This window comes from Labeo rohita, chromosome 19 (assembly GCF_022985175.1).
Source record: "Labeo rohita strain BAU-BD-2019 chromosome 19, IGBB_LRoh.1.0, whole genome shotgun sequence".
NCBI classification, from domain to species: Eukaryota; Metazoa; Chordata; class Actinopteri; order Cypriniformes; family Cyprinidae; genus Labeo; species Labeo rohita.
In genome coordinates this window covers 22747535-22775482 of record NC_066887.1, presented here as the reverse complement: position 1 = coordinate 22775482, position 27948 = coordinate 22747535, and the positions used below count along the sequence as shown (strand labels likewise).

The following is a 27948-nucleotide window of genomic DNA, read 5'->3' as shown; positions in this document are numbered from 1 at the left end:
GAGAGGGGAGGAGGAGGAGGAGACGTTCGCTGAAGGAATCGCCACGGCGGAGCTGCACTGAGCTCATCATCCGCTCACCTGCCTCCAGTTCACATACACCAGCGAGGACACGAGAGTTGAGAAAACGGCTGAAAACTAAAAGAAACCGCAAAGGAGCGAAAGATAATTAAAGGAGAAAGAAACGACAGAGGAGACCTAAATCGAGAGAGACATAATCAAAGAACAACAGCAGGTATGTTCACTCTGTTTAGTTTCTTTCTGTCACTGTATCCTAATCTAACACTATGTAATACCCATAAGTCACTGCTTTATTCTCTTCTGATTCATCTCTTGTTTCCTTTCACCTTCGTCTTTCCTCCCATGTTCTCATTGTACAACTAAACGTTTTTATTTGCGATTGAATGTGATATGAGTCACTTTAAAGTTCAAGCTCACTTCTAATTCAAAGACTGTGTGCAAATAGTGCAGGAGAAACAGCATAAATATCAAAGAAAAAAAGTCAAGCTATAAAAAAAAACAATGTGTATGGTTTTGCACAATTCATTCATAGTGTTTTTTTTTAACACAAAACCTGAAGGTATGATTAAAAACACAACTTTTAAATGGTCATATTGTATTTTATTTATGTCTACTTATGTCAGTCACATTTTTTCATGACCTCACAATTAAATGAACAGTTTTTCAAAGCTAACATTATGTTAAAAAATGTTTTTCTTTTTAACTATTGTGGACTTTTTCATTCCTTTTCCTTTAAGACTTTAATTTAGATGCTGCTTTTGCATGTGAAATGAGAAAATGTGCTAAAATATACAGTAGTTTGCCGCTGTCTCTGCTTACAGTCTGCACTGTGTCGCTCAAACTGTTAAAATCAGACTGAAATGATCTAAAATTAAACTTAAGTCGCTCTTTCCTAATGTTAGGATCCTTTGCAGATGCAGAGCTGCAGGGCTAATTTATTATATTGAGGTAATATTTCTTAATGCAACACGCACATTTATTGATGCTTATACTACTAAAATATGTTTGTACTGTATGCATTAAGAATATCAATATATTAGAATTCAGCTTCAGTCTTGACTATAAGCAAAAAAGTGTTCAGGATAGGCACATATTGTTCATTCACACATGATGGTATCAAGTGAGACGACTGCCAGAAGAAGATGACCTTCGGTTAGTATTTCACACACACGCACATACACACTCACTCACAGTCACAGTGGGGCTCCGAGGCTGATATGAGTGACAGGCTAAGCAGTCAAACTCTGAGAGAGAGAGGAAGAGAGAGAGGAATATAGCAGGGGTGAGAGATTGGAAGCGAGAGGAATGAAGTAAGAGATGATTACGAACCTGTGAAATGTGAGGGGAATGTGCTATCATCAACTTTCATATTCACCCATGCCAACCTGCTCTTGCGATAGCAACCTACAAACATCTCGCACACAAACTTTCTCACATGTGCAAACGTGCTCGGACCGGACAGCTGCATGTCTACAAAGACTACAATTTACTGTAACACCCATTCGCAGAAACAATTTTAGATAACTGTTTTAAAAAATAAAGTTTCTTACAATAAAAAGTATTATGGTGGTAACATGGTACAGTGATAATAAAATACCACATATTATCATCAGTATTGTATTGTATTTATTTTATTATACTTTTTTATTTATTTATTTGTTTGTTTATTATTTTTTTTTATTATGAATTCAGAAAATAAGAATCTAAATTTATATATATGTGACACTGGACCACAAAACCAATCATAAGTCACACGGGTATATTTGTAGCAATTGCCAACAGTACATTTTATGGATCAAAATGATCAATTTCCAACCGTAAATATATCAAAACTTAATTTTTAATTAGTAATATGCATTGCTAAGAACGGAAGGTGATTTTCTCAATATTTAGATTTTTTTTGCACCCTTAGATTCCATATTTTCAAATAGTTGTATCTAAACCAAATATTGTCCTATACTAACAAACCATACATCAATGGAAAGCTTATTTATTCAAATGTCAAAAATTGACATTATGACTGGTTTTGTGGTCCAGGGTCACATTTACTGTATAAATCTTTTTTTAATATTATTAATATTGTTATATATTAATATTATTTATTGATTATATATAAATTCTGGCATCAAACAGAAAATAAAATGTTTTATAGAAAATATTTTTATAGTATATAGATTGTATCGATTTGTTGTATAGATCAGAACATCCAAATTTTTTTTTCATGGTAGAAGATTTCTTTTATTACGCATGCTGCCATCAATCATAAAATAAGAATCTAAATGTGTGTGTATATATATATATTTATATATATATATATATATATATACATACATATATATATATATATGTATATTCTTTTTACATTTTTGTATGTGTTTATATTATTAATATATATTTATATTATTTATTTATTGTACAAATTCTTCCATTAATCAGAAAATAAGATTTTATATATAAAATTTTATAATATATATATTTATTTATACATTTATGTATTATATTAAATCAGATTATGTAAAAAAGGTGTGTGTGTGTGTGTGTGTGTATATATATATATATATATATATATATATATATATAATTTTTTTTTAATGTTATATAATATCTATAGCATTTATACAGAAATTTGGGCCCCACTGCATATACTGCAGTACAGAATTATTACCATATTTATATACTATATGCTATTTACATAGTATTTTAAAGAATACCATAGTGCTACCATGATACATGTACAACACACAAAGTATCATGGCAAACTATGGTACTTTTCATACTTTTTTTTTTTTTTACATTAGAGATGATGCAATGAAGGTAGTAAATACAGAATTAATTTTTACAAAATTTTATTATACTTTATAGTTCAAATTTATATGATTAAATTAACATCCTTTGTCAGAGCAACACATTAGGATAGTAAATCAGGCTTTTCTTTATCACATCATATTGACAATCTCTCGTCTCCGTTGGTTACCAGATCCCCCCTACCACCACCACCACCACCACCTTGCATTCGATGTGTGCTCTCAACTTATTATCCTTCCCTATCATCTTGCCTAAATTTAGCTCTCCATCTTTCTTTTTCCCTTTTTTCTTCCGCTCCCCTCCTCACGCTTATCACAGTGAGAGATTATTGTGTGTGAATATCTTCGTGTGTGTTCTACTCAGAAACATGCAGGAAGTGTGTAGTGTGGGAAGTGTGTAGTGCAGTTGTGATGTAGAGTATGAAACTGTCTATGCGTCTTTGTGCTGAAGATAAACTCTGCATTTATGCTTTTTAATAATCGAAAGAATCTATTTTAATGTGATTCTTAAGTCTTAATGTATCTATAAAATCTTAAGTGTATCTATAAAAACCCAGAATAATTTTATACTGCTCTTTCATAGCTAAGAAGACTTAATGGACTTAGTATCAATTTTGTCTATGTTTCTCCTATAATTCCTGACAATTAGAAACAAATACTGACACACAGTAAGGCTTTAAAGTAATAAAATAAATGCAGATAGCACAGCTCACATCATTTCGTCTTGGAGGAATTTGATGAGAAATGTTTGAGTTCATTAAAAAACACTTTTGATTCCAGGTTTTCAAATCTTAGAAAATCTGAGCATGGTTTGAGTTATTGCTGAGATATCTAGAGGAGACACATGTGAGATTTCCAGGGTCTTCATGAAGTACTCCAGACTTTACTGAATCTCATCACTGCCAGTTCTGGGTGATAGTGATGAACAAACTATAATTGTATGTTTAATAATGATAATCAATGATATTAAAAATGTATACTATTTTGCCTAAATAATTAAAAGTTACCTATTTACCTAATATACTGTGTATATATATTAGGGCTGGCAAATGATTAATCGTGATTAATCGCATACAAAATAACCCTAACCCTAAATTCTATAAAGATGATAACAAATACATATACTTGTAAATATATCTTAAATATATATATGTGTGTATATATATAATATTTATAGGGGGGCAGTTGCCCCCCAAGATAGTTAGTCATCCTTCTCAAACCATCACGACTTAAATAAAATCTATAGATATAAAACAGTTCAAGTATAAAACAATGTTAGTTTAAACGTTAAACCTAGATAAATGTGTGCTATTAGGCGCATATCCAATCATTTGTGCGGAAAGTGAAATCTAAAGCCACTTTGCAGGACATGGAGGCAACAACGCGATCACTTGCATTTTGTTCAGTGGAAACAATGTAAAATATTCTGTCATTTTAACTGATGAAGGTAAGAATAATACATCATTCGGAACTGTAAAGGGTCTACAGTAGACCGTCAACTTTTATTTGTGTGCACTCACAATATCAACAAAACGTTGCAAACGGTGCTTCTATAAAAGAAAGAAAACAAACATGACACGCTTTTTGTCATCTCAACAGGAGCGCTTCACAAAAATGAACCGTAACTCAGCGAATACTTACCTCACAGACATGATACATATATCTATAGAAAGCTTTAAATTATAACTAGGGGCTGAAATGCAGGGCTTTACCGGGACATATCAACCTGTAGCCTAATTTCATTGCCAGTAACGGACGGTAAAGTTCAGGAATGAATGATATGCGATTTATGACAGAATAGTCCCACTACTGATCATTAATAAACGAATCAAAACGGATACAGTTCAAGTGACGCGGGAAAAAGACGCGAAAAATCAGAAGAGCAGCGTGCACATTTCTGGTTAAAAAAGAAAGGCCAGATTCAAACCAGCAGCAAGAGTCAAAAGCTCGTCCACAGTTTAGTAAACGTTGGCAGCCTCTTTAAGTTAATCTTGACTGCACTGTATTGACGCTGTTTTGATTTTTTTTTTTACTTTTGGATGTGATTAACACTGCACTATGTGTGTGCGTGTGTTTGTTTTATATATACATATATAGATACACACACACACACACACACAGAGTATATATATATATATATATATATGAAAGAAAAAACTAGAATCCGTCATTTCTGCAAGCAAATTCAATTTAAGACTAAAGATATTTAACACTGTTATTAAATTATTACTGTTTTCATTTATTAGTTCATTAGATGACAGCAAATGTAATGAACATGCCCAATAAAATATCCAAAATTGGCTGATAAATAAATGCTAAAAATTCTAATATGGTCAAATCACGGTTATGGTGCTGATGGTACCGATACATCCCTAATGAGAAAGGCTAAGTATGATGCACACATTGCTGTGCTGTCATTTTTGTGCTCAATGAGGGAGCAACTATCCCCTCACTGATGCTTACGTGCTCATAACAGCATTTGTGTTTGTCAAAGCTTGCGTCTGCGGCTCCCTTGATGATATTGCAAATTCAGCTGAGATTAAGAATATGTGGTTTCTTTTTTCTGCTCTGATAGCTCTCCAAATGTTGTCTGAGTAACTTTGAGCAAACTGATGATCTGTCGGTCTGCTGGCGAGCGATTAGCGTCAGTAATGATGTGATTGTCAGGCTAGTGAAGGGAACTGAGTGGAACCGGATGCTTGACTGCCAGCATTAACTTCACTCAGCACAGGTGTGAAGGTCTGTGTATCTCCAGTGAATTAGCCATTTATATTCCAGCTGTCAGATTCATAATAAAAGCAAATTGTCTCAGTAAATCTTTGTGATTTACTCCGACTTGGAATTTAAACCTGTGCATATTATCAGTTTAAATATAAATTACTCTTTCATTTCTTCTAAATAACTAATCTTTAAAGCAGCGTATTGTTTCCAGTTATTTCAACTGGAGGTCTGTAGTCCACCATTTTGTGGTAACACCGAGATTAAACCGATTACAGAAGTATGTGACTTGAGCAGATAACCACTATCACACCTGAGGTGATAGTTTGATCAAAAAATCCATTCTGAAAGAACAATGGAGAGATAATTGTTTTGGTATTTGTGATGGTGTGATACCAGGAGTATTTCCAGTGTTTCAAAGAAAATTCAAAGAGAAAAAGCTCTTAAAATGATGAGGTGTCCATGTAGAGATGCTCTGTAGATATAAGGCTCTACGTCAGAGCCGGCGTCCCAGGTTATGTTTTCCACCTTCTAATGTTTTCCATTGATTTCTGAGAGTAAGTGCTGTTTTTGCAGCCTGAAACCTTCTATACTATTTTGGTAACATAGTGTAATTAATATTATTTGACACATTACACTACCCCTTTATTTGTTTTAAAGAATGCAATAAAGACATTTATATTCTGACAATAGATTTGGGTTTCAAATAAATTCATCAAAGAATCCTGAAAAAATAACTTTCTACACAATTCTACTTTCTACACAAATATTAAGCAGCAGTTTTCAACACTGATGGTAATAAATGTTTCTTAAGCAGCAAATCAGCATATAAGATTGACTTCTGAAGGATCAAGAGTAATGATGCTGAAAATTCAGCTTTGTCATCACAGGAAGAAATTGCACTTTAAATTGTATTCAAATAGAAACAGTTATTTTTTAAATTGTGATAATATTTCACAGTTTTACTGTTTTACTGTATTTTTATCAAATAAATGCAGCCTTGGACACACACACACACACACACACACAATAATATCAATACATTACATTCAATAGTTTCCTGTAAGCACCCAAAATGTTCAAGTGTTGCTCATTTTTACTTATAGCAAAAGTGGCCGTGTGTCCACCAAAGTGTAGCGTAATTTTTTTTCAATTGCTTTTTAAAATGTCAGGAGTGTGACAAGGCCCTGGGTGTTTTTTTCACGCTGCGCACTCTGTTTTTTCTCAGCGCTGAGACTTTAAGAATGTTCAACTTTTGGTAAAACCCAGTATTTATCACTGTCACTTTTTAGTCAGCTGTCTAATCACAGTTGAGGAGGGGAGGGACAAATTCCACATCGACCAACTGCCACATCCTGTATGTACAACAGCAACAGACGACAAGAAGCAGAAAAATGGAACAAAATCATTTAAAACAAGGGCCAGAGCAAGTACTTTATATTGTGTAAACAATTTTAGATTCATATATAAATTATCTGTAAAATCAGATACTGATAACGCAATTGCAAGTTATAAAGTCAGAATTGCATGACATAAACTCAGAAAGTCCGAATTTGAGGCAAAAATACAAAAAGTCTGTATCTCGCAGTTCTGACTTTTGTTACCTGAATTGTGATATAAACTCGAGTTTAGTATAAATAGTGAGCTATAAAGTCTAATTTTGAGGAAAAAAACTGATATGTTCTCAGAATAGTGAGTTTATATCTTACAATTCTGACTTAATAACTCACAATTCCTAGAAAAAAGTCAAAATTGCAAGATATAAACTCGCAATTCTGGGAAAAGGGTCAGAATTGTGAGTTCATATCAAAAAAAAAAAATCAGGTTAGCGAGTTTATATCTTGCAATTCTACATTTATAAGTCACAATTGCGAGTTTATATCACGCAATTCTGAGATAAAAATCAGGTTTGGAAGTTTATATCTTGCAATTTTGACTTTATAACTCGCAATTGCGGGTTTATATCACGCAAAAGTCAGGTTTGCGAGTTCATATCACACAATTCTACATTTATAACTTGCAATTGCGAGTTTATATCACGTAATTCTGAGAAAAAAAGTCAGGTTTGTAAGTTTATATCTTGCAATTCTGACTTTATAACTCGCAATTGCGAGTTTATATCACGCAAAAGTCAGGTTTGCGAGTTTATATCTTGCAATTCTGACGTAACTCACAATTGCGAGTTTTTTTCACGCAATCCTGAGAAAAAAAGTCAAATTTGCGAGCTTATATCTTGAAATTCTGACTTTATTTAACTTAACTTGCAATTGCGAGTTTATATCACGCAAAAGTCAGATTTGCGAGTGTATGTCTCACAGTTCTGACTTTATAACTCGCAATTTCAAGTTTATATCACACAACTCCAGTGTTTCCCCTGCCATTATATTAGGGGGGGCGGAACGATTCGGAATGAAACAAAATTGGGCCTGTCACTTAATTCGAATCGCGATATGGACTAATGTCTGTAAGTGTTAAAACAGAAAAAGACGGTTTAGATATGAATCCTGAATGTTCCGCTTGGCTCTGTATGTATGAATTACAGTTTGTTTACAACAAATACTGAAGCACACCTGAGGCTCGCAGTGATTTTCGGCCTCTGCGTGAGAGCTGCTGTGAGACTCATTTTAATGTGAATTTTACCGTTTCGTTTGAGAAAACTAGCATATCATACTGTATACATACAGAAACTTCACAGCAACCTGTCAAAATAAAAGTATGGTTTAACGCGTAACAGAAATATATTACTCGTGTATTACTTTTGTACAGTATAATGTACGTTGTTTATATATTTCCACTTCTGGCCAATTTAAATAAAACAAATGATAAAAAATAAATAGAAAAAATAAACAGATTAACCACTTAATTGTAGGAAAAAAAAATTACTACAATTATTATTTAAACTTTTCATTCACATAAATTTTCTTCCTTGTATTAAACCTCTGTTTGTTTGCCAAAAAATTAAAGGGTTTGATTTTTATTTGATTAAAAATAAATAAATGTTTAATGCCTTTATTTGATTATCAGAAAAAAAAAATCGAAAAAAAAAAAAAAAAAAAACACAAAAAAAAGAATTTAGGGCCATATTGTTAAAAATGTTGAAATTGAGAGTTTTGGACTTTTTTTTCACCAAAATAAATGTTTTAGTACTATACAGAGAGTAAAGTACTGAAAAAAGTACCGTTGGGTACAGTCACCCCTGCCTCATCCATCAGCTCGCAATTGTGAGAAAAAAGTCAGAATTGTAAGATAAAAAGTTGCAATTACCTTTTTTTTATTTTTTATTCTGTGATGGCAATGAGCTTCCATACTCTCAAGCAATCATAGCTTGGCATTTTCATCAGAGCAAACATGTGGCCTAATGACTTTTGATTCAATCAGATTGTTGATTCAGTAGTTGTAACAATTCAGTGAAGTCATTCTGTGAAAATTCCTCAAACTGAGTCGAAGTTGCGTGTTGCGATTCATTACAAGAATTGATTACACGAGTAGTTAATTCATGTTGTATGTTTTTGCTTGCAGCCAGCAAAGACAACTCGACAGAAAGCATTGTTTTGGCATTATTTTAAGCATTTAGTCATCTATCTCACTGCCATTACCATAGTATTTGAACATAGTACAATAGTAAGTAAAACCCTTGTCTTTTGGAAACTACTGCAATGGCAATGCCATCATACTTTCTGAAACACCTAGTATTGAAAACAGCAACCATACAGTACTAAAGCACCATGAAATTCTGTACCATGGTAAAGCACAGTACTAGTTTTTAGTGTCTATCCTGATCTACTCATATACAACTCTCTATAAAATGATCACCCCATCCCCGATCCACAAAAGCAGCCATCCATCGCTCCCCTGTCCCATCATCATACCCCATCATGTCATCGTGGCGCACTTAATGCTTGTTGTCACAGAGACTGGGCTTGTCCGGTTCCTCTCGGTTTCACCTGTTCTGGCTCATCAGACGCTGACACGGAAATGCTGGCAGCTAACCACCCGTCCCTGATGGTGTGTGTTAGCACTGGCGCCCGGGGCCCACGTGGTGTGCCTCTGCTGTCACATCAAGTTAGGGCTCTATAGATGTGACGCTCATTAGCATTAGCCACACGCTAATTCATCGGCCACACATTCCTCTGTTTGATTGGTTGTGTAGTCACAGATCAAATATGAAGTGTTGTCTGATTGCGGCTGCTGGTAACCAAGGAGACAGTGTGTGCGTTTTGAAGGGGGCATTGTGTTTGACACGTTGAACGTGTGTTTGTGTTAAAGGTTGATGCTTGAAGGTTGATTAGCTTTCCAATTAGCCTTCATGTTATGTTACTGTGTGACGAATCTTTGCGTGTGCACGCGGGCGTGTATCTAAATGTTTGCGGTTGTGTTTAAAGACATGCCAAAATGCCCTCTCCTCGTCTCGCACATGCTCAGTTCCTATTTAAACGTCAATCCGACTTAATTAGCATGACAATTAGGGACTGCTGCCAAGGCAATCAGTTAAATCAATAATGCAGTTGTGAATACATGAATATTTCAGACAAATTATCCATATTCATCTGTCTCATTTTCTCTCTCTTTCTTTGTTTTTCTCCACGTGCGCAGACATGGGCTGTAAGTTGCCGAAGCCCCGAGGGTCAGATGAAGCACCAGGGAAGATTTTCTCCACTCTCAGAAGAGCGCAAGTGGAGACACACTCAGGAGTGGCCTATACGTATCACTTCCTGGACTTCCTGTTAGGAAAAGAAGGTACGCATACCCATTTCCTGCACACTTTGTATGATGAAAAGTCCCTTTTTAATTAGCATTTTATAAGGCCAGATTTTCATTGGATGATGACCTTGACCCTTAAAGGATTAGTTCACTCCTTAAATAAAATTTCCTTATAATTTACTCACCCCTATGTCATCCAAGATGTTCGTGTCTTTCTTTTTTTAGTCGAAAAGAAATTAAGGTTTTTGAGGAAAACATTCCAGGATTTTTCTTCATATAGTGAACTTCAATGGGGATCAGTGGGTTGAAGGTCCAAATTGCAGTTTCAATGCAACTTCAAAGGGCTCCCAGCTGACGAATAAGGGTCTCATCTAGTAAAATGATTGGTCGTTTTCGAAAAAAAACACAAATGCTCATCTTGCAACTTCATGCATAAAATAATCATGTTGGAAAGTTCACACGTGATGTAGACGGAAGTACCGACCCAGTGTTTACAAAGCAAACATGGAAAGAAAGTCAAACGGCCTTTACAAAAAAGGTAAAACAACAATTTTGCCGGATTTTGAAGTTGGAGGAGAAAATGAGATGGAGTTTTTCATCCTACCCTACCTTTTTACAGCACACAGACAAAGAAGAACACTGTAAAAAATAAAAAGTTAAGAAACCTGAAAAAAAAATAAGGCAACTTGCAGTATGACTTTTGAGTTCTCTCAACAATAGTTTTTTATTTCTTCTCAGTAAAGATACTTTGTTTAGCCAATGTAAATTTGTTCATGCAGTGCTGATTGTCTTATTTTGCTAATAGAAAAACTCTTGTCACAGCAAGTGAAACAACAATTACTGTCGTTGAGGTAATTCATTTTTTTCTGTTTCCTGGATGAAAAAATAATAATGCGCAAAAAGTCACCACATTATCAATTGTATGTTTATTTACGAATGACAAACAGTGAATTGTTATAGAAATCTTAATGGATATCTAATATGTAGACAAGATTGCCTTTGTAAGACATCTTGCAAGACTAAGATATCCAGAAAACAGATATAAGTCCTTGAACATAATCTAGCCCTCAAAACTAGACACAAGAATGGTGGCAATCAACAAATATTAAAAAGATGTGCTCTGTGTACATCACAGTACAACAATTAACCAACAATAATGACAAAACAACAACAAAAAAGTTCAAATGAAGTCAACAAACAGCAAAAAATAATCCTGTAACAGTAACTACAATGCATGAATAATATGAAACAATATGAAGTTCTTTGTTCAGACAACTGTGTTTGACTAGTTTGAGTAATTTTGTTGGTCTGACAAGGGTTTTTATGTAGCATTTTTTGTATTTGAGACTCAAAATGTTTCATAAACTGGAAAATATGCAGCGGCATTTTTTTTAAAGTGAACTAACCACTCGTGACCTTTTCAACATGATTACGTAGTGTATGAAGTCGCGGACATGCATCGTGGAGTTAGTCAGTGCAAGACGAGCATTTGTGGTTAAAAAAAAATATATAGACATTTTTATTTTAGTTTTTTTAAAACGTTTCTCTAGATAAGACCCTTATTTCTTGGCTGAGATCATGTAGAGAAATTTGAAGTTGCACTGAAACTGCAATTTGGACCTTCAACCCGTTGATCCCCACTGATGTTAACTATATGGGGAAAAATCCTGGAATGTTTTTTCTCAAAATCCTTAATTTTTTTCGACTGAAGAAAGTAAGACATGAACATCTTGGATGACATAATGGTAAATTTAATATATATAAATGTGTATATATGTATGGTAATTTATATTATATATAAATATAAATATTTTACATATAAATCTAACAAATTGTTCTATAATTTATACATGTATGTATGTGTATTTATATATACCTAATAAATATACACAGTACACACACATATATAGTATGTAAAAATAAACTTTTTGAATTATTTTGAATCGGTTAATTACAACTAATCGTTTTGCAGCTCTATTATCAACTAAAAGCTGAAATAAAAACATTAGATGAAAATTTCAACTGAAAAAAAAAAGAGTAAACAACAATAAGAAATGTTGCATTCAGTTGCATAACTGAAATAAACATAAAACTATGTCTGAAATAAAAGTAAAGGTAAACAGGAACATAAAAAACATACAAAACTTGAAAATAATAAAGAGCCTGTGAGCTTGAAATGTTACCATTTGTTTGTGTTTATTTATTTTTTTGTCAAGCACCCAATTTTGAGCATTTTTGCCATTGATGTGCGTGCTTTGTTTTTGTCTTTGCAAAACTTGAAAATGAAAAAGAAAAAAATATATATTGATAAATACTGTAATATATAAATAATACCAAAAGTATTATAAGTAAAAGTGAATTATTTTTTTTTCTTATTCTTTATGACTTTATAATTCACGCATCAGAAGATTAATATACAGGATGACATACAGCATAAAGATGATTGCTGTTTTCCAAAATTCAGAGCAACATCCATATTGATGAAATACATACGCAAATGCACAAAACCCACCTTCAGATAATAAAGTGTAAAGCTTCAAACTGGGAAGAGAAAAAAAAAGTGTAAGATTAGATGAGAGAGAGAGAGAGAGAGGGAGAGTAATAGAGCAAGAGAGCAACAAAACAGTGTATATTCTTTGAGGGCTTATGTTTCTAAATATACTAATGCCGCTTTTGTTAGTGTGCTTCGAGAGAGGCAATAATGGATCCAGCTGAATTCAGAGAAAGAGGATATGAGACAGGATGAGAGAATATAAGACACAGATTGAAGTGGAAGAACAGACCTGCTCATTTTAATGACTTGAAAGCATATGAGTATATGGGCCATTACTGAACATAATTACAAGGATGTGACCATATCTTTACTTGTTTATTTTTGTAAAGGGGGGGTCAGGGATAGTAATAGTAAAACCTAAATTCACCTACATTGTGGGCACCATCCAGTGGTCTCCAGGAAGAAAACATGCTAATAAACGTACTAATGTCTTAATGAAAAATATGAAACGGTCAACACGTGAAGGTTATATCATGAGCTCCACTATGTTACCGCACTATAAAGTTGGATACTTTAATGCATTTTGTGTTATGAATGAACATTATTCTTTAGGTACATTTATAAATCTTGATTATTATTTATGAATATACAAAAGGTTCCTTACTGGCATCAATGGTTCCATGAAGAACCTTGAACATCCATGGAACCTTTCAAATGCAGAAAAGGTCCTTAATAGTTGAAAAAGGTTCTTTAGATTTTTAAAATGTTCTTTAAAATGTTTTTTAAGGAACTGTTCACTGAAAGGTTCTTTGAGTGTATAGCAAGCTCTCTGCAGTACTACATTAATAAAAAAAACATTTTATTTATTACTGGAATACTTAATTTAGACTAAAACATGATTCAGTCACACCATTCAGTGGTCATTGTCATCCACAGCAATGCATTATATCACTATTTACTTGGTCTTGTAATACATGCTAGTCCTGACCACTCTGTCGAGGCTTATTTAGCAAAATGTAAATATTGTTAGTTTTTCCAATCCATTGCATTTACTAGTTAAGTTTAGTGCTTAAAGCGTTATCCAAATACAAACGTGTGTATGTGTGCAGGTGTGCATCTGAGAGTGTGACCTAGATCAAATATTTATTTTTTTTAAAAAAAGGAATATGTGAGAACTGGGACAATGGCAATCGTTCAGGTTCTGGACACACATACACACACACTCCAGGCTTTCTGTTTTAGCTGCTTATCGGTAGACAGACAGGCAGGTCATTTATATGTAAAATTCACTGATGCCTACAGAGACACTGAGACAAAAAAAACCCCAAAAAACTGCAAACTGCAGTGACAGCACAAGTGAGAGTCAGAGATGTTTGAATATGTTTGTTTGTTTGTTTTAGGGCATCAATATTGAAGGCAACGATAAGTGACTTAATGAATGTGAATGATTGACAGGGGTGAAATAACAAAGACACAGAGAGAGAGAAAATGCTAGGCATCCTTTCAAAGATTATCTGATCTTGAAGATGGGAGGGCTTAGCACTAAAATCTGGGATTTATCTGTTTGTGTGTGCGCAACAGAGGAAATCAGTCGCCCTAGTGACACTGAACTGTATTTATAGGCAAAATCTGGTTTTAATTGAAATTGGTCTCTATAAATAATGCAGTTCCACTCTCCGTCGGGTTATTACAAAATAAAATAAGCCCCCCGAGGACCCAACATCACACTCGTAAGCAGCAAGAATCCCTTATACTTATGAATCATATAAACACTTACTTTAATATTTATATCATATCAATATTTAGAGAGCAGTTCTGATAGGCCAGCACAGCAGGAGAAGGGATGGCGATCTAATAGATTTGCTACTAACACGTTTAGTTCAAAAAATCATTCAGAGGATTGATTTAAAGAAATTGAATTACTACAGCATTTAAAATACATTGAACAACTTTGTTTAAATAATAAATAAGTGGTGTTATTAAAAAAAGGATGGTTTTAGTTCTGGATGCTGATTGGTCAATACAAAAGATGCATGGATATTAATTCTGGACATTAAGCTGATAATTATTTTCATGTTATGCCCAATCCTGTTAGTGTGAGACATAAGACGGAACAGATTTATACAGTGTGTTTGGATTTTAGCGCTAATCACACCTGAGTATAAACCCACAAATTTGTGATTGTCTAGGTGTTTAAGTCACAGCTACTAGATCCAGATGGCCCAAAAGTATCTAGACATGTGTAATTGTGCTACGACATCTGATATTTTAGTATAAAACATATATCATATGCAGAGGTTGTGCTAGACTTTAACGTTGTCCGTAATTTTGACGGACAAGGTCGTAAAAATTCTGTCATAATCTATTATTACTCGTCATTTTAATTTTCATATTTTATTAGAATAACACATTTAATTGCTTCTATTTGTTCACATTTTCAGTTTTAATCATGAACACAACATTACAGGATGACAGCTCAGTGTAAAAAAACAACAAAATACGCTAGGGCTGGGTAAACAAAAAACAAACCAAAAAAAATTTGATTTCTCAATTGTAATAGATTCTCATTTTAATGAACCAATATCGATTCTTAAATCACAATCGATCTTTTGGTCTATGCTGTTTTCAGTTGATGAATGAACATTACATAGTGCGTCTTCCTTCCACTAAATAGCAATAGGCTAGGCTTTATGTTACTTTTGATATAAAATAAATCTCAGGTTTCAAATTCTGTCTGTTTCATTAGGAAATTAAAGCAATAAATACCGCTTTGGTGCTCTTTATTGTGGCGTGATAGATCGTTGTAGCTTCTGTGTACTCGCCTGTGCGTCATCAAACACATAGAAAAACATTCGTGACAGTTTCGTTTTTGTTCTGGATCCATTGCTCTGCTGCCAGTCTGGAGCGCACTCCAGAATTACAGCTACAATTTACAGTACATCCCTCGCAGTGTAATCTGTCAAAAAGACGGACGGCATTCAGATTTTTCCGTCACTAATAAAAAAGATCAGTCAATGACGGACAATTTTCGGTTAGCGGGACCACTGATCATATGTGACCCTGGACCACAAAACCAGTCTTAAGTAGCATGGGTATATTTGTAGAAATAGCCAAAAATACTTTGTATGGGTCAAAATGATTGATTTTTCTTTTATGGCAAAAATCATTAGGATATTAAGTAAAGATCATGTTCCATGAAGATATTTAGTAAATTTCCTATTGTTAGTATTTCAAAACTTAATTTTTGATTAGTAATATGCATTGCTAAGAACTTAATTTGGACATTTTCTCAATATTTTGATTGTCTCAATATTTTGATCAGATTCCAGATTTTTAAATAAATGTATCTCAGCCAAATATTGTCCTATCCTAACCATACATCAATGGAAAGCTCATTTATTCAGCTTTCAGATGATGTATACATCTCAATTTCAGAAAACTGACCTTTATGGCTGGTTTTGTGGTCCAGGGTCACATATATTTGTCGAAGACGCTGGATTTCATTGTTAGACCTTGTGTATTAGACTGAGGGATATTCGTTTAGCAGGCTGCATTCTTGAGGTGGAGTTTGTTGCTGAGATTGACTGTTTACCCGAATGTTTAACCCCCCGACTGGGTAAATTCTGCTTTATGAAGGTTGAATTTCCCTGTAGTAAACACAGGGACAGATTACCATATATTTGGTCTTTCAGGAGCAGTGAAATCTTCTTTGTGTGTATTGGTCTTACACAAACAAACACATTTTTTCTCACACATAGCTACAGAATAGAGTGTCCTTTGCCGCTGGCTTTTTGCATGATGTGCTGGTTAATTTAGTTCATGCTCTGGCTCTAAGTTAATAGATGTCATAAAGTCTAAGACACTTCCGCAGTTTCAGCAGTACCTGATGATTGCAAACAGATTTTGTTATTTGGTGAAGTTTTCATGGGAGTATGTCATGAGATATACATGGGTCAGATGTCTTTGTACTGGTATGCTAAACTGGATACTGAACATTTACCTCTCGATCATATTCAGAAAAACAAATTAAGATATTTTTGATGAAATCGGAGAGCTTTCTGAGCCTGCATAGACGGCAACGCAGCTACCACGTTCAAGGCCCAGAAAGGTAGTAAGGACATTGTTAAAATAGTCCATGTGATATCAGTGGTTCAACCTTAATGTTATGAAGCTACGAGAATGCTAATGTGCTCAACCCCGCTACATACGCAACAAAATGAAGTAGAAATAGGGGGATGAATGATGTAAGACAGACACGAGAAGATAGGTGTGAACCATTTCATTCACAGTCATCTCTGCCAAATAAAGTGTTAACATGTTCACTTTCTGACATGGTTACTGACACAAAAACCAAGATGCTGTAGAAACTGTTTGAAAGTATTTTGATGCAACGGTTTTACAAGCAATTTGTTTCTGGAATCAGTAATTAAACTTAATTTCCAGCACTCATTATTCAGAGCACTATTAGGGGCAGCAGTGAGCTGTAATCTGAGCACTGCTTGACTGCAATCATCTTTCAGAGGTGTGAGAAGCTTGTTTAAACAAAACTGTGACGGTCTGAGCACGCTTTGACTCTGAGGGGGGTTTATTAGTGTTTCCACTGAATATATAACTGCACAGTTCATAGCAAGATGAACGTATAGGTGAATTGACTGCAAATGTGTGATTTAGTCTTCAGTGTCACATGATCCTTAAGAAATCAGAGTAATATGCAGATTTGGTGTTTAAGAAACTTATCAATGTTGAAAACAGTTGGACCAAAAAATTGTATTATGTCACTCTCTTAAATACGACTAAACGGTCACAGCTAAAGATCACATCTAAAAGCAAAAATAAAGGGGTAGTTTACCCTAAAATGAAAATCCTGTCATTAATTACTAAGCCTCATGTTGTTCCAAAGCCGTAAGACCTTTGTTCATCTTCAGAACACAAATTAAGATATTTTTGATGAATTCTGAGAGCTTTCTGAATCTGCATAGACAGCAACGCAACTGACGCGTTCAAGGCCCAGAAAGGTAGCAAGGACTGTGGTTCAACCTTTATTTTATGAAGCTACAAAAATATTTTTTGTGCGCATAGAAAACAAAAGTCTTCGACGCACGTCGAGGACTGACAAGGAAGAGAAGAAATTGTTGAATCAAGTCATTTTTGTTTTCTCTGTGCACAAAAAGTGTTCTCGTAGCTTCATAAAATTTAAGTTGAACCACTGATGTCACATGGACTATTTTAACAATGTCCTTACTACCTTTCTGGGCCTTCAACTTGTCAGTTGTGTTGCTGTCTAAGCAGGGTTGGAAAGCTCTCAGATTTCATAAAAAAAATCTTTAAGTTGTGTTTAGAAGATGAATGAAGATTTTACGGATTTGGAACGACATGAGGGTGAGTAATTAATGACAGAATTTTCTTTTTTGGATGAATTTATCCAAAAAAGTGGAATAAAAGAGTCTACATTAGTCATCAGTTGATTACATTTTGGTACACTGATATATGCTCATATATGCTGCATTTATTTAATTAAAAATACAGTAAAACAGTAATATTGTAAAACTGTATTACAATTTAAAATCAAAATTTTAAAAATTTAAAATGTAATTTATTCATGTGATGGCAAGTCTGAATTTTCAGTATCATCACACCAGTCTTTAGTGTTGCATGATCCTTCAGAAATCATTCTAACATGCTGATTTGCTGCTCAAGAAATATGTTTCACTACTGAAAACAGATGTTCTGATACAATTTTTTATATATATATTTAATTGTTTGTTTTATCATTGTTATTATTTCAATACATGCACTATAATAGGTAAGTTGTCCCAAAGGTGTATTAGGGATTTTAGTTCATTATTTAGTTCATGATAGTTGAAAGATAGATGAAATATTATATATTATTTTTTTTCTCTGTTCATTTCTCTCTCTGTGCCTCTCTGACTCTCTCTCTCTCTTTGTCTGTCTCTTCAGAGGTGGCAGTGTCCTCATTGCTGTGTCTGTCGTCAGTCAGAGAGCTGCCGGTGCAGGTGTGTGAGTTGTATCAGAAAGGATTCGTACTGGCTGCTGTCCATCCCTTTGTTCACTCCTGTGGCCCTGCTAGTGCTAACCTTCAGAAGCAGTTACACCGGGCCGTGCTCATCAGAGAAACACACAGGTATACACTAGAAATGGACTAGACATACTATATACTGCTTACTGCACGGAAATGTACACATCAATACACGTTTCAAACAGTACTATATTTGCATTATATACTATTATGTTGCATTATTTAATAAGTGAGTGGTGTCCAGTGAGCATGTCAGAAATTAAAAGGATTCATTTGACTTTTCACAAATTTATAATGTTACGAAAATTTCTATTTCAAATAAATCTTGTTTTTTGACATTTCTACTCATCAAAGAATGATCAAATTATTAGTTTTCACAAAATTTCACAATTGTTTTCAACATGGATAATAATAAAAAAGGTTTCTTGAACAAATCAGCATACTAGAATGATTTTTGAAGGATCATGTGACACTGAAGACTGAAGTAATGATGCTGAAAATTTAGCTTTGACATGACAGAAATAACTTACATTTTAAAATGTATTAAAACAGAAAATAGCTATTTAAATTTTAATAATATTTCAAAATACTTTTGTTTTTACATAAAATGTACTCCACAGTAGCAGATATTATCCAAGTCACATGACAAGAAGAGGGAAGTTGTTTCCAGTGTGTAATGTATTATATTTCGATTATATTTTTGATTATTAGGGCTTCAAGTGTATAGTGCATAAACCCTATTATAATTGTTCGAATAGCCAAGGATCAGCGATCTTCGCATAAAACTATTGTGCAGACCAAACCGTAGGTCGTAGAGACTTGAAACTTGGAGGAATAGTAGAACTCAGACCACTGACAACATCACCAAGGCTCACCCCAGTCGGCCTGACGGGGGCACTACAGAGATCGAAAGTACGAAATCGCTCATAACTCCTAAGCGTCAGTCGCAGACTCAAGTGCTTTATGTCATTAGAATCCTTGGCTCACGCCAGACCAAACACATGCATCAGATTCGATTGTGAGCCTGGCAAAATTTTTGGGTATTTTGGATGTTTTGAGTGCAGAAAGATTCTCTGGAATGTGAATATCAATAATTATCAAAAAAAGTTAAACAGTCGACTTTTCTCCAAAGGAATACCAAAACATCTGAAAGGGGCAGGGACACTTTAGTAAAATGCCTGAACAGAATGAGATATCTTCGCCAAACTCATATCACAGTCTGAGGTCACAGGACAAAAATCGTGGCGCTTGGTCACTTGGTGGTGCTGTAAGAGGGAAAAAACATAAAAATGGCTATACCTACTTAACCATTTGTCCTATCAACTTAAAAATTACTGTGCACGGTCTTGGCCCAAAGTGCCAAACGTGTCTTAAGGACATTTGCGTATCTCAAAAAAACATGGCCGTCATTGGCCGATGAATTTTGAGCATCTATTAGACAAGGTTAACAGAGGCTGATTGGAACGAAACTCAGTGGGCCTGTTTGACTCACGGCTGTAAAGGTCTGTGAGAAATGGAGGGCGCTATCACATTTTTTTTAAGAATGTAAACGAATGTACAATTTTATGATTACGCATTTTTTCACACATACACGCGATATTCGCATATGATAGAACTTCTCATTCCGGACAACTTTGCCTCTAGAACCACTTCTGTCAATCAAATCGTATGTTAAATGACTGAGATGTAAAAAAAAAAAAAAAAAACTTTTGCGAACTAGTCCTAGGTTCTTTGCTCAATCTGGAAAGCAGTTCAATTCTCTGGGCACTCTAGGTCAAAAACTATGAAAATAAATTTGCAATTTACCCTTTGGGAAGCTATCAACGGGGTTGTTTAGAAAAGAGGCCTGTCCAAATTTACTCAAAATCCTATAAAGTCTAAAGGAAAACTCAAAACTTCACAAAACCTGGTGAGCACATACGACTGATTGCGATGATTCTAAAAAAGCATGCAAAGATTTAAGGAGATCAGACCACAGCTGGCGCTATAACAGTCATGAACATTAAAAACATAATATTTCTATGGTAAATTACCTGGATTTGCCAGAAAATGCTCCTTTTAATCATTGATTTAGCTGGTTACAGCCATGTTGACACAATGTCTTTTTCTTTATGTGCTTGAATGCCTTAAGCGCCTGAACCCCGGTAATCGCTGCTTGCAGATATATTTAAGGATATTTTTTGGAATAAGATTTGCATATGAATCATTCACAATAAGACCAAGATTTTGCGTAAAGAAGGTAAATACTCTATTTTGAGTTCATGTTTATCTGAATTACGAATGTTCAGAAGTGCCTTTTTTGTTACAGTGGGTCTGACAGTGGCCTGCTGAACTGGGTTGAGCCTCATCTCACGACAGACGTGTGTTACCTCGGCCACCAGGACCCTGACCCAGAAGTCATACGGGGCTATGTGAAAAAGGTTAGACCTTCTTTTAAAGTGCACTTGTTTTCATTCAAACAGAGAGCAGCAGATCAATTTGTTTGTCATTCAATTACTAAACTTTAGTGGCACACTTAATGTCATCACTCCATTTAAGATGACACCGAAAACCCACTTACTTCAAACTGTCTATTGTGGTCTTACAATACGGCTGTAAAACGAAAACATAAGCCGACAGGCTGCTCCATAGACACTGACACCCCACATTCATCTGCCGTTCCATTAGTCGTCACCCCCCTTGCCTTTTCAGTAATTGCATTTATCGGGAGATAAGCAGTGTTTGACTGAGAGTGTGTGTGTGGTAATGTTTGAGCCGTGTGACATTTACTGATGATTTAGACGTATGCGTGTGTGTGGCGTGACAGTGTGATGATTGGAAAATATGGTTTTCATTAGCGTTTCCTGTCACAGCTCCACAGAGCTTATTTTAAAAGCATCTGCAGGAAAACACACCACCTTTCTCCTCCAAAGACACTGTAAAATTATTCATATTACGTTGGAATCCACTTACTTTCATTGTCAGCTTTGATTGTAGATTTTGAATGGAACAGGTGGTATGAAGATTGACGTTACTGATGAATATTTCACATTTTCTGTTGTTCTTCTGGGGATGCAGGTGCAGGATTTGGCTGATCAGGGTGATCTGTTTGTGGGGTTTTTGCCACAGCCAGGTGGAGGTCCATATTTTCTTGGTCACTGGGAACCTGAAGATCTTTCCTCCTTGCACTCCAGTCCCTGTTCTGTTCATCACAGCAGCCGACCTCCGACCCTCAGTCCTGCGAGCGAGCAGAGCCAACAGGATAGAGACAATGGGGAACATCAAAACCAAAATCGTACGAACTTTAATTCAGACAATGAAGACTTTATGAATCACAGCTTTCAGATACAAAGCACTGAAAACAGCCAGTGTTGGAATAATCAGAATCCTTTTGCTGAGAACCATCAGTGTCCAGATTATCAGTACTTGAATGTTGAGGGTGAATGTACGCAAGCTGAGGATTTAAAGAACCGAGTGCCATCGCATGAGTTTATTTTAAGCTCTTGTGCATCAGAGCCACATCAGACCCAGAGCGCTAGAATGCAGCCGGACTTGCCCAGCTGTGATTTGGCAGAAAACAACAAAAGAGAGCACAGGGAGCAGGTCAAAAGCCAAGACAAACACAGCAAGCGCACTGGAACCACCCCGATGCTGAATCGTAAGTGTGCAGTCAGCTGAAATACAGACAGAGGGTTGGTGAAGAGGAATAAAAACATGTTTTTGTTTAGATTATATTAAAATAATATAAGCAGTTTATATTTTCTAGGTGTGTAAATCTTTGCTCTGAATCTAATTTGATTTGATTACAATTCTTTGCTAGTGATGCATCATGAAATCTCAGTACTGGTCATTATTTCACTTTCATTGTGTTAATACAATTCACAATTTTTATTCATCAAAATATTGAAGACTCAGATGTAACCGGAAAAACAATTGACATCTTAATAGAATATCAATATTGGCAAAATGCATTATGTGAAATCATTCTCACAACCAAACACTCTCATTCTCTCAGGAGAAAAACATCTTTATAAGTGAGTCATTCACTCAAAATGATTCGTTCAAATACAGTTGAAGTCAAAAGTTTACATACACCTTGCAGAATCTGCAAAATGTTAATTATTTTTACCAAAATAAGAGGGATCATACAAAATGCATGTTATTTTTTTATTTAGTACTGACCTGAATAATATATTTCACATAAAAGACATTTAAATATATATGTCCACAAGAGAATATAATAGCTGAATTTATAAAAATGACCCCGTTCAAAAGTTTAATTACAACTGGTTCTTATTACTGTGTTGTTAGCTGAATGATCCACAGCTGTGTTATTTTTTTTTTTTCAGTGGTAGTTGTTCATGAGTCCCTTGCTTGTCCTAAACAGTTAAACTGCCACTGCTCTTCAGAAAAATCCTTCAGGTCCCACAAATTCTTTGGTTTTTCAGCATTTTTGTGTATTTAAACCCTTTCCAGCAATGACTGTATGATTTTGATTGCATATTTTCACACTGAGGACAACTGAGGGACTCATATGCAACTATTACACAAGGTTCAAATGCTCCAGAAGGAAAAACGATCCAATAAAAGCCAGGGATAAAAAAATTATAAATTTGAAGATCAGTGTATATTTAACTTAATTTGTCTTTTGCAAAACATGTAAGTATCTTTTGAAGCTTCTGAAGGGCAGTACTAAATTAAAAAAAACATTATATTTAAGCAAAATGAGAAAAATGTACACATTTTCATTCTGTTCAAAAGTTTACACCCCTAGTTCTTGATGCATCGTTTTTCCTTCCGGAGCATCAGTGAGTGTTTGAACCTTCTGTAATAGTTGCATATGAGTCCCTCAGTTGTCCTCAGTGTGAAAAGATGGATCTCAAAATCATACAGTCATTGTTGGAAAGGGTTTGAATACACAAAAATGATCAAAGAATTTGTGGGACCTGAAGGATTTTTCCGAAGAACAGCAGGCAGTTTAACTGTTAATCACTAAATACAAACACACACACACACACACACACGCATATTTGTTTTTGTGAATTGTGGGGACTTTCCATAGACTTCTATAGTTTTTATACTGACCAAACGATATTGTCTATCCCCTAACCCAACCCTAACCCTAAACCTAGCCCTCACAGAAAACACGTTTGCATCGTTACACTTTCAGATAAACACCATTTACTATTTTTAATAATTTTTTAACATTATGGGGACCACAGGCCAGTCCCCACAATGTCAAAAATTTCAGGTTTTACTATCCTTGTGGGGACATTTGGTCCCCACAATGTAGCAAAAACAAGTACACACACACACACAGCTGTGGATCATTCAGGTACCAACACAGTATTAAGAATCAAGTGTATGTAAACGTTTAACTCATTTTTATAAATTCAACTATTATTTTCTCTGGTGGACTATATGTAAATGTCTTTCATGTGAAATATCTTATTCAGGTCAGTACTAAATAAAAAACAACATGCATTTTGTATGATCCCTCTTATTTTGTTAAAATAATTAACATCTTGCAGATTCTGCAAGGTGTATGTAAACTTTTGACTTGAAAGGTACATTTAAATATTCGTGAAAGAAACTTCTTTATAAGTGAGTCATTTACTCAACCAATTCATTCAAGCAACCATTTAAGAAAAGTAACTGTTAAATTGCAAAGTGAAAAAGAAATTACAGCATTTTAAACTTAACAAGGAATAACAGTCAATTTTATTACGGCTATCTTGTCTTAAATAAGACATCTTTGATGACATGCAGCGACTGGTGTGTGTTGCTCGGAGACGGACTATTCGTTTGGAATTATTTTTGTTTGCGGAGCAAAAATAGACAAAGTAACAGGCAATGTTGTGTCTAAAATTAAATTTACTCAAAATTAACTTCTTGTTTAGCTGTTATTATCAGTCCGCTTTCCCTCTCAATCGTGATGTGGTCTGAATATCCGTAACAACCTTTTGTTATAATTATCTCACTCTATTACTATTTAAGTTAATATGTAGCAACAGCGACATATGTGTCATAATAAACACTTACTAAACATTTGTCTCCGTATGTTTAGGTGTGCAGGTGTTCGCGCTGTACAACCATACGATAGTTCTGTCGGGGTCGCCAAAGTTCTTTTCTCTGAGGATTCCACTGCAGGTGCACAGGGAGGCGGGGCTTGTCAGCTCGGTTGACTCCCATTGGCTGGATCACATGACGCAGCACTTCAGAAGTGGCGCGCAACTCATCGATGGCTACTTCAACCTGGGAGACGATGCAGGTACTGGACATGTCTGTTTTATGTTTTTTCATATGTATAATTGTAATTAAAACTGTACTTTGACTGTGTTTATTTAAGTTTTTTGTTAATAAAAAATTGTGACATTTTACAAATGACTGAGAGGTAACATACATTATACTAATGTATTACATTTATTCATTAGTTAGTTTTAATAAAATAAGGATAAAATGCATACAATATTTAAAAAAAAAAAGAATCCTAATACACTTTTTCAATTATTTTTATTAACCTACTCATCACTATTATAACTCCAAAATAAATCATCAACCATTCCAATGCTGTTCTTGCATCTGCAGCATCTTCTTCCACTGTGGAGAGTGTTTTTATCTTTCAAAGTGCTTCAGGTGATGCCGGGCCAACCACAGTGTATGACGCCATTGTAGTTGAACAGTGGACTGTTATTGATGTAAGTCTGCAGTGGTACTTCCTGAAAGCAATTCATTGTATTGTTCTACACAGTTAAAGTGCACATTTCTTCTTACAAAATGCCTTTTAAATGAATGCAGACATATGTGTACATTCACACAATATGTCTGAACAGAACATTAGTGAAATGCTTAAACACATTTTTTTTAACAGCACTTCTGTTTTACAGGGTGTTGCGGTGAAAACAGACTACATCCCTCTTCTCCAGTCTCTGGCTCCATATGGCTGGAGACTAATGTGTGTTCTGCCCACTCCCATCGTCAAAATGAAAAGGTTTGAAATCCATACTAAACCCTTATGTTCCTATAAGGAATAGTTCAACAAATATAAAAAAAATGCTAAAAAAATAAACCTCAACATTGCATCACTTGCTCAGTGGATCATCTGCACTGAATGGGTGCCGTCAGAATGAGAGTCCAAACAGCTGATAGAAGCATCATAATAATCCACACGTAATTGACACGACTCATTTTTTGTAATGTTTTTATCAGCTGTTTGAGGCATTGGTGAGCAAGTGAAGTAACGCTAAATTCAATTCTGAATCTTGGATGGCCTGAGGGTAAGTTTTAAGAAAATGACATTTTTGGGTGAACTATGCCTTTAAACAAGAGCATTACATTCACTGTTGCACTTCAGGGGCTAATAATAGGATAAATATCACCTGCAAAAACCCTCCTTAGTTATATCAAAAGAAAACGAATAATTCTTACAGATTTTATACCTCTGATTTATTTTTGTCTTAGTGATGGAAGTTTGGCCACAAAACAGATCCTCTTCCTCCAGAGACCCACGCTGCCTCGCAAGAGGAGAGACTTGACGGTGTGTATACATGGCACAAAGTTTATTCCTGCTAAAATTAGATTAGAGCTGTCTTAGAGAGCTGTGTGAAATTGTAATAGCATTGTCAGTTCGCTTTAAAAATCCTCAAAAGTAGCTCAGAGTCTGACAGTTTGTGTGTATGTTTTTCAGAAACTGCACCTCAGAGGTCAAAACAAGAGGAACTTAAATAATAAAAGGACACCGGAGAGGGAGATATCACCACTGGCGACAATTGAGAGAGAAATGGAACGAATGGAAAGGGAAAACACAAGCCTGATGAGACAACGTGAGATTATCCAGAAAGAAAATGGGCAGAATTTGCCCGAAAGCCCAGAGAGGAGAGATCAAGCGGAAAGGACGGTGGAATTCCACACGCAGAGGATCGACATCCCAAACATCAGCCCGGCAAAAAAAGACGGAATTACAAATAGCAATCAGGGATTAAAGCGCACAATTACGTGCGGTAAACACGAGGACGTGCGAGCGGTCGTAACAGAGAGAGCTTTATTCTCTGGAGTCTGCTGACAGTATTCATTCATGGATATTTAACCATTACAATATGCTCATGTTTATTCAGGCAGAACACGTTCTTGTCAGTCCGTGTCTGAGCATATACATCTACTGACAGAGTAATTGTCCGCTAGTAAGATTGCAAAGAGGTGTTTGAAACTTGCCGCTCTTAATTATTTGGGTTTTTAAAGTGCATTGCAGCAACAAATATGTGAAAACATCCGTTCGAGGAGCTCTGAATATGCTAAACGCTGACCTGTGTGTTGAGACTTGTACCTGTGTGAATCTGTGATGTTAACTCATTTTATTCCATACAGTATTAGCATATGCAATATATCACGCACTAGCTCAAATGCATACAATCCACAAGAATTCATCTGTATGCATTACATCAGTTATTTCATTTATTTATATAAGTGAGGATGGCAGTAAATGATGTCTAAATTTGTAAAGTAACAGTTATGGTGAACGTCTGTGAGACAGTTAATGCTGTAAATAGCTCTCAATAATGGGCTTTTGCTGCAAATTAAAAGTGCATAATTTACAGCGACTGCTTTCAGTGTCGTTTTTCAATGTGACGCTACAATGATAATTAAACATTGCAGCACTATTAGAGGATCTTGTTCATCATTCCAGTTTTGAAAAACCATCCTCTTCATGATTTCGGAGATCAATAGATTTTAGAAGTTAATTTTGGTTAGTTAAATTTTGACTGGAAATTACGCTAAATAAACAATGACAGCTGTAGTTCCACCTTTACAGTTGAAAGGCACAATATGAAACAGATTTGTAGGGCTGGGTAAAAATAATAATAATAATTTTGATTGATCATTGTTTTAAGGAAACTATACAGATTCTTAAATCCCAATAATCGATTAGTCTAGCCTGTTTTAGTTACTGAACGTAACATTTTAGCGTGCCTCCCATCCAATAAATCGCTTTGTGCTTTTTTTACTTTTCAAATTTCAAATTCTGTTCATTTTATTACAGTATTCAAATAATAAATGCTGTTTTGGCGTTGTTTAATGTGGAGTGATAGATCGCTAGCGCCTCAGTTCAAGAAACATGGCTACACAAAGCTAGTTACAGAACCAAAAAACATGAACATCCGAAGGTATGTTCAATGAAAGAATACAAATTACCGAAATCC

At 35.0% G+C, this 27948-nt stretch overlaps 1 protein-coding gene across 1 annotated transcript; it reads left to right on the top strand.

Moving 5' to 3' along the window:
* On the top strand, nucleotides 1-26912 carry rftn1a (raftlin, lipid raft linker 1a). Its single transcript, XM_051137354.1, has 10 exons — nucleotides 1-232; nucleotides 10134-10277; nucleotides 18694-18877; nucleotides 21081-21192; nucleotides 21830-22409; nucleotides 24819-25022; nucleotides 25340-25449; nucleotides 25639-25742; nucleotides 26213-26288; nucleotides 26439-26912. Exons 2-10 carry the CDS (start codon nucleotides 10136-10138, stop codon nucleotides 26811-26813), a joined length of 1887 nt encoding a protein of 628 aa, XP_050993311.1. The 5' UTR covers nucleotides 1-232; nucleotides 10134-10135; the 3' UTR covers nucleotides 26814-26912.
* The last annotated feature ends 1036 nt before the right edge of the window (nucleotides 26913-27948 follow it).

Bases quoted from the DNA above. Each gene is read 5' to 3' on its own strand.
- rftn1a (XM_051137354.1), top strand. From the start codon at position 10,136: ATGGGCTGTAAGTTGCCGAAGCCCCGAGGGTCAGATGAAGCACCAGGG. The intron at 10,278-18,693 runs GTACGCATACCC...CTGTCTCTTCAG, and splicing joins CTTCCTGTTAGGAAAAGAAG to AGGTGGCAGTGTCCTCATTG. The intron at 21,193-21,829 runs GTTAGACCTTCT...CTGGGGATGCAG, and splicing joins TACGGGGCTATGTGAAAAAG to GTGCAGGATTTGGCTGATCA.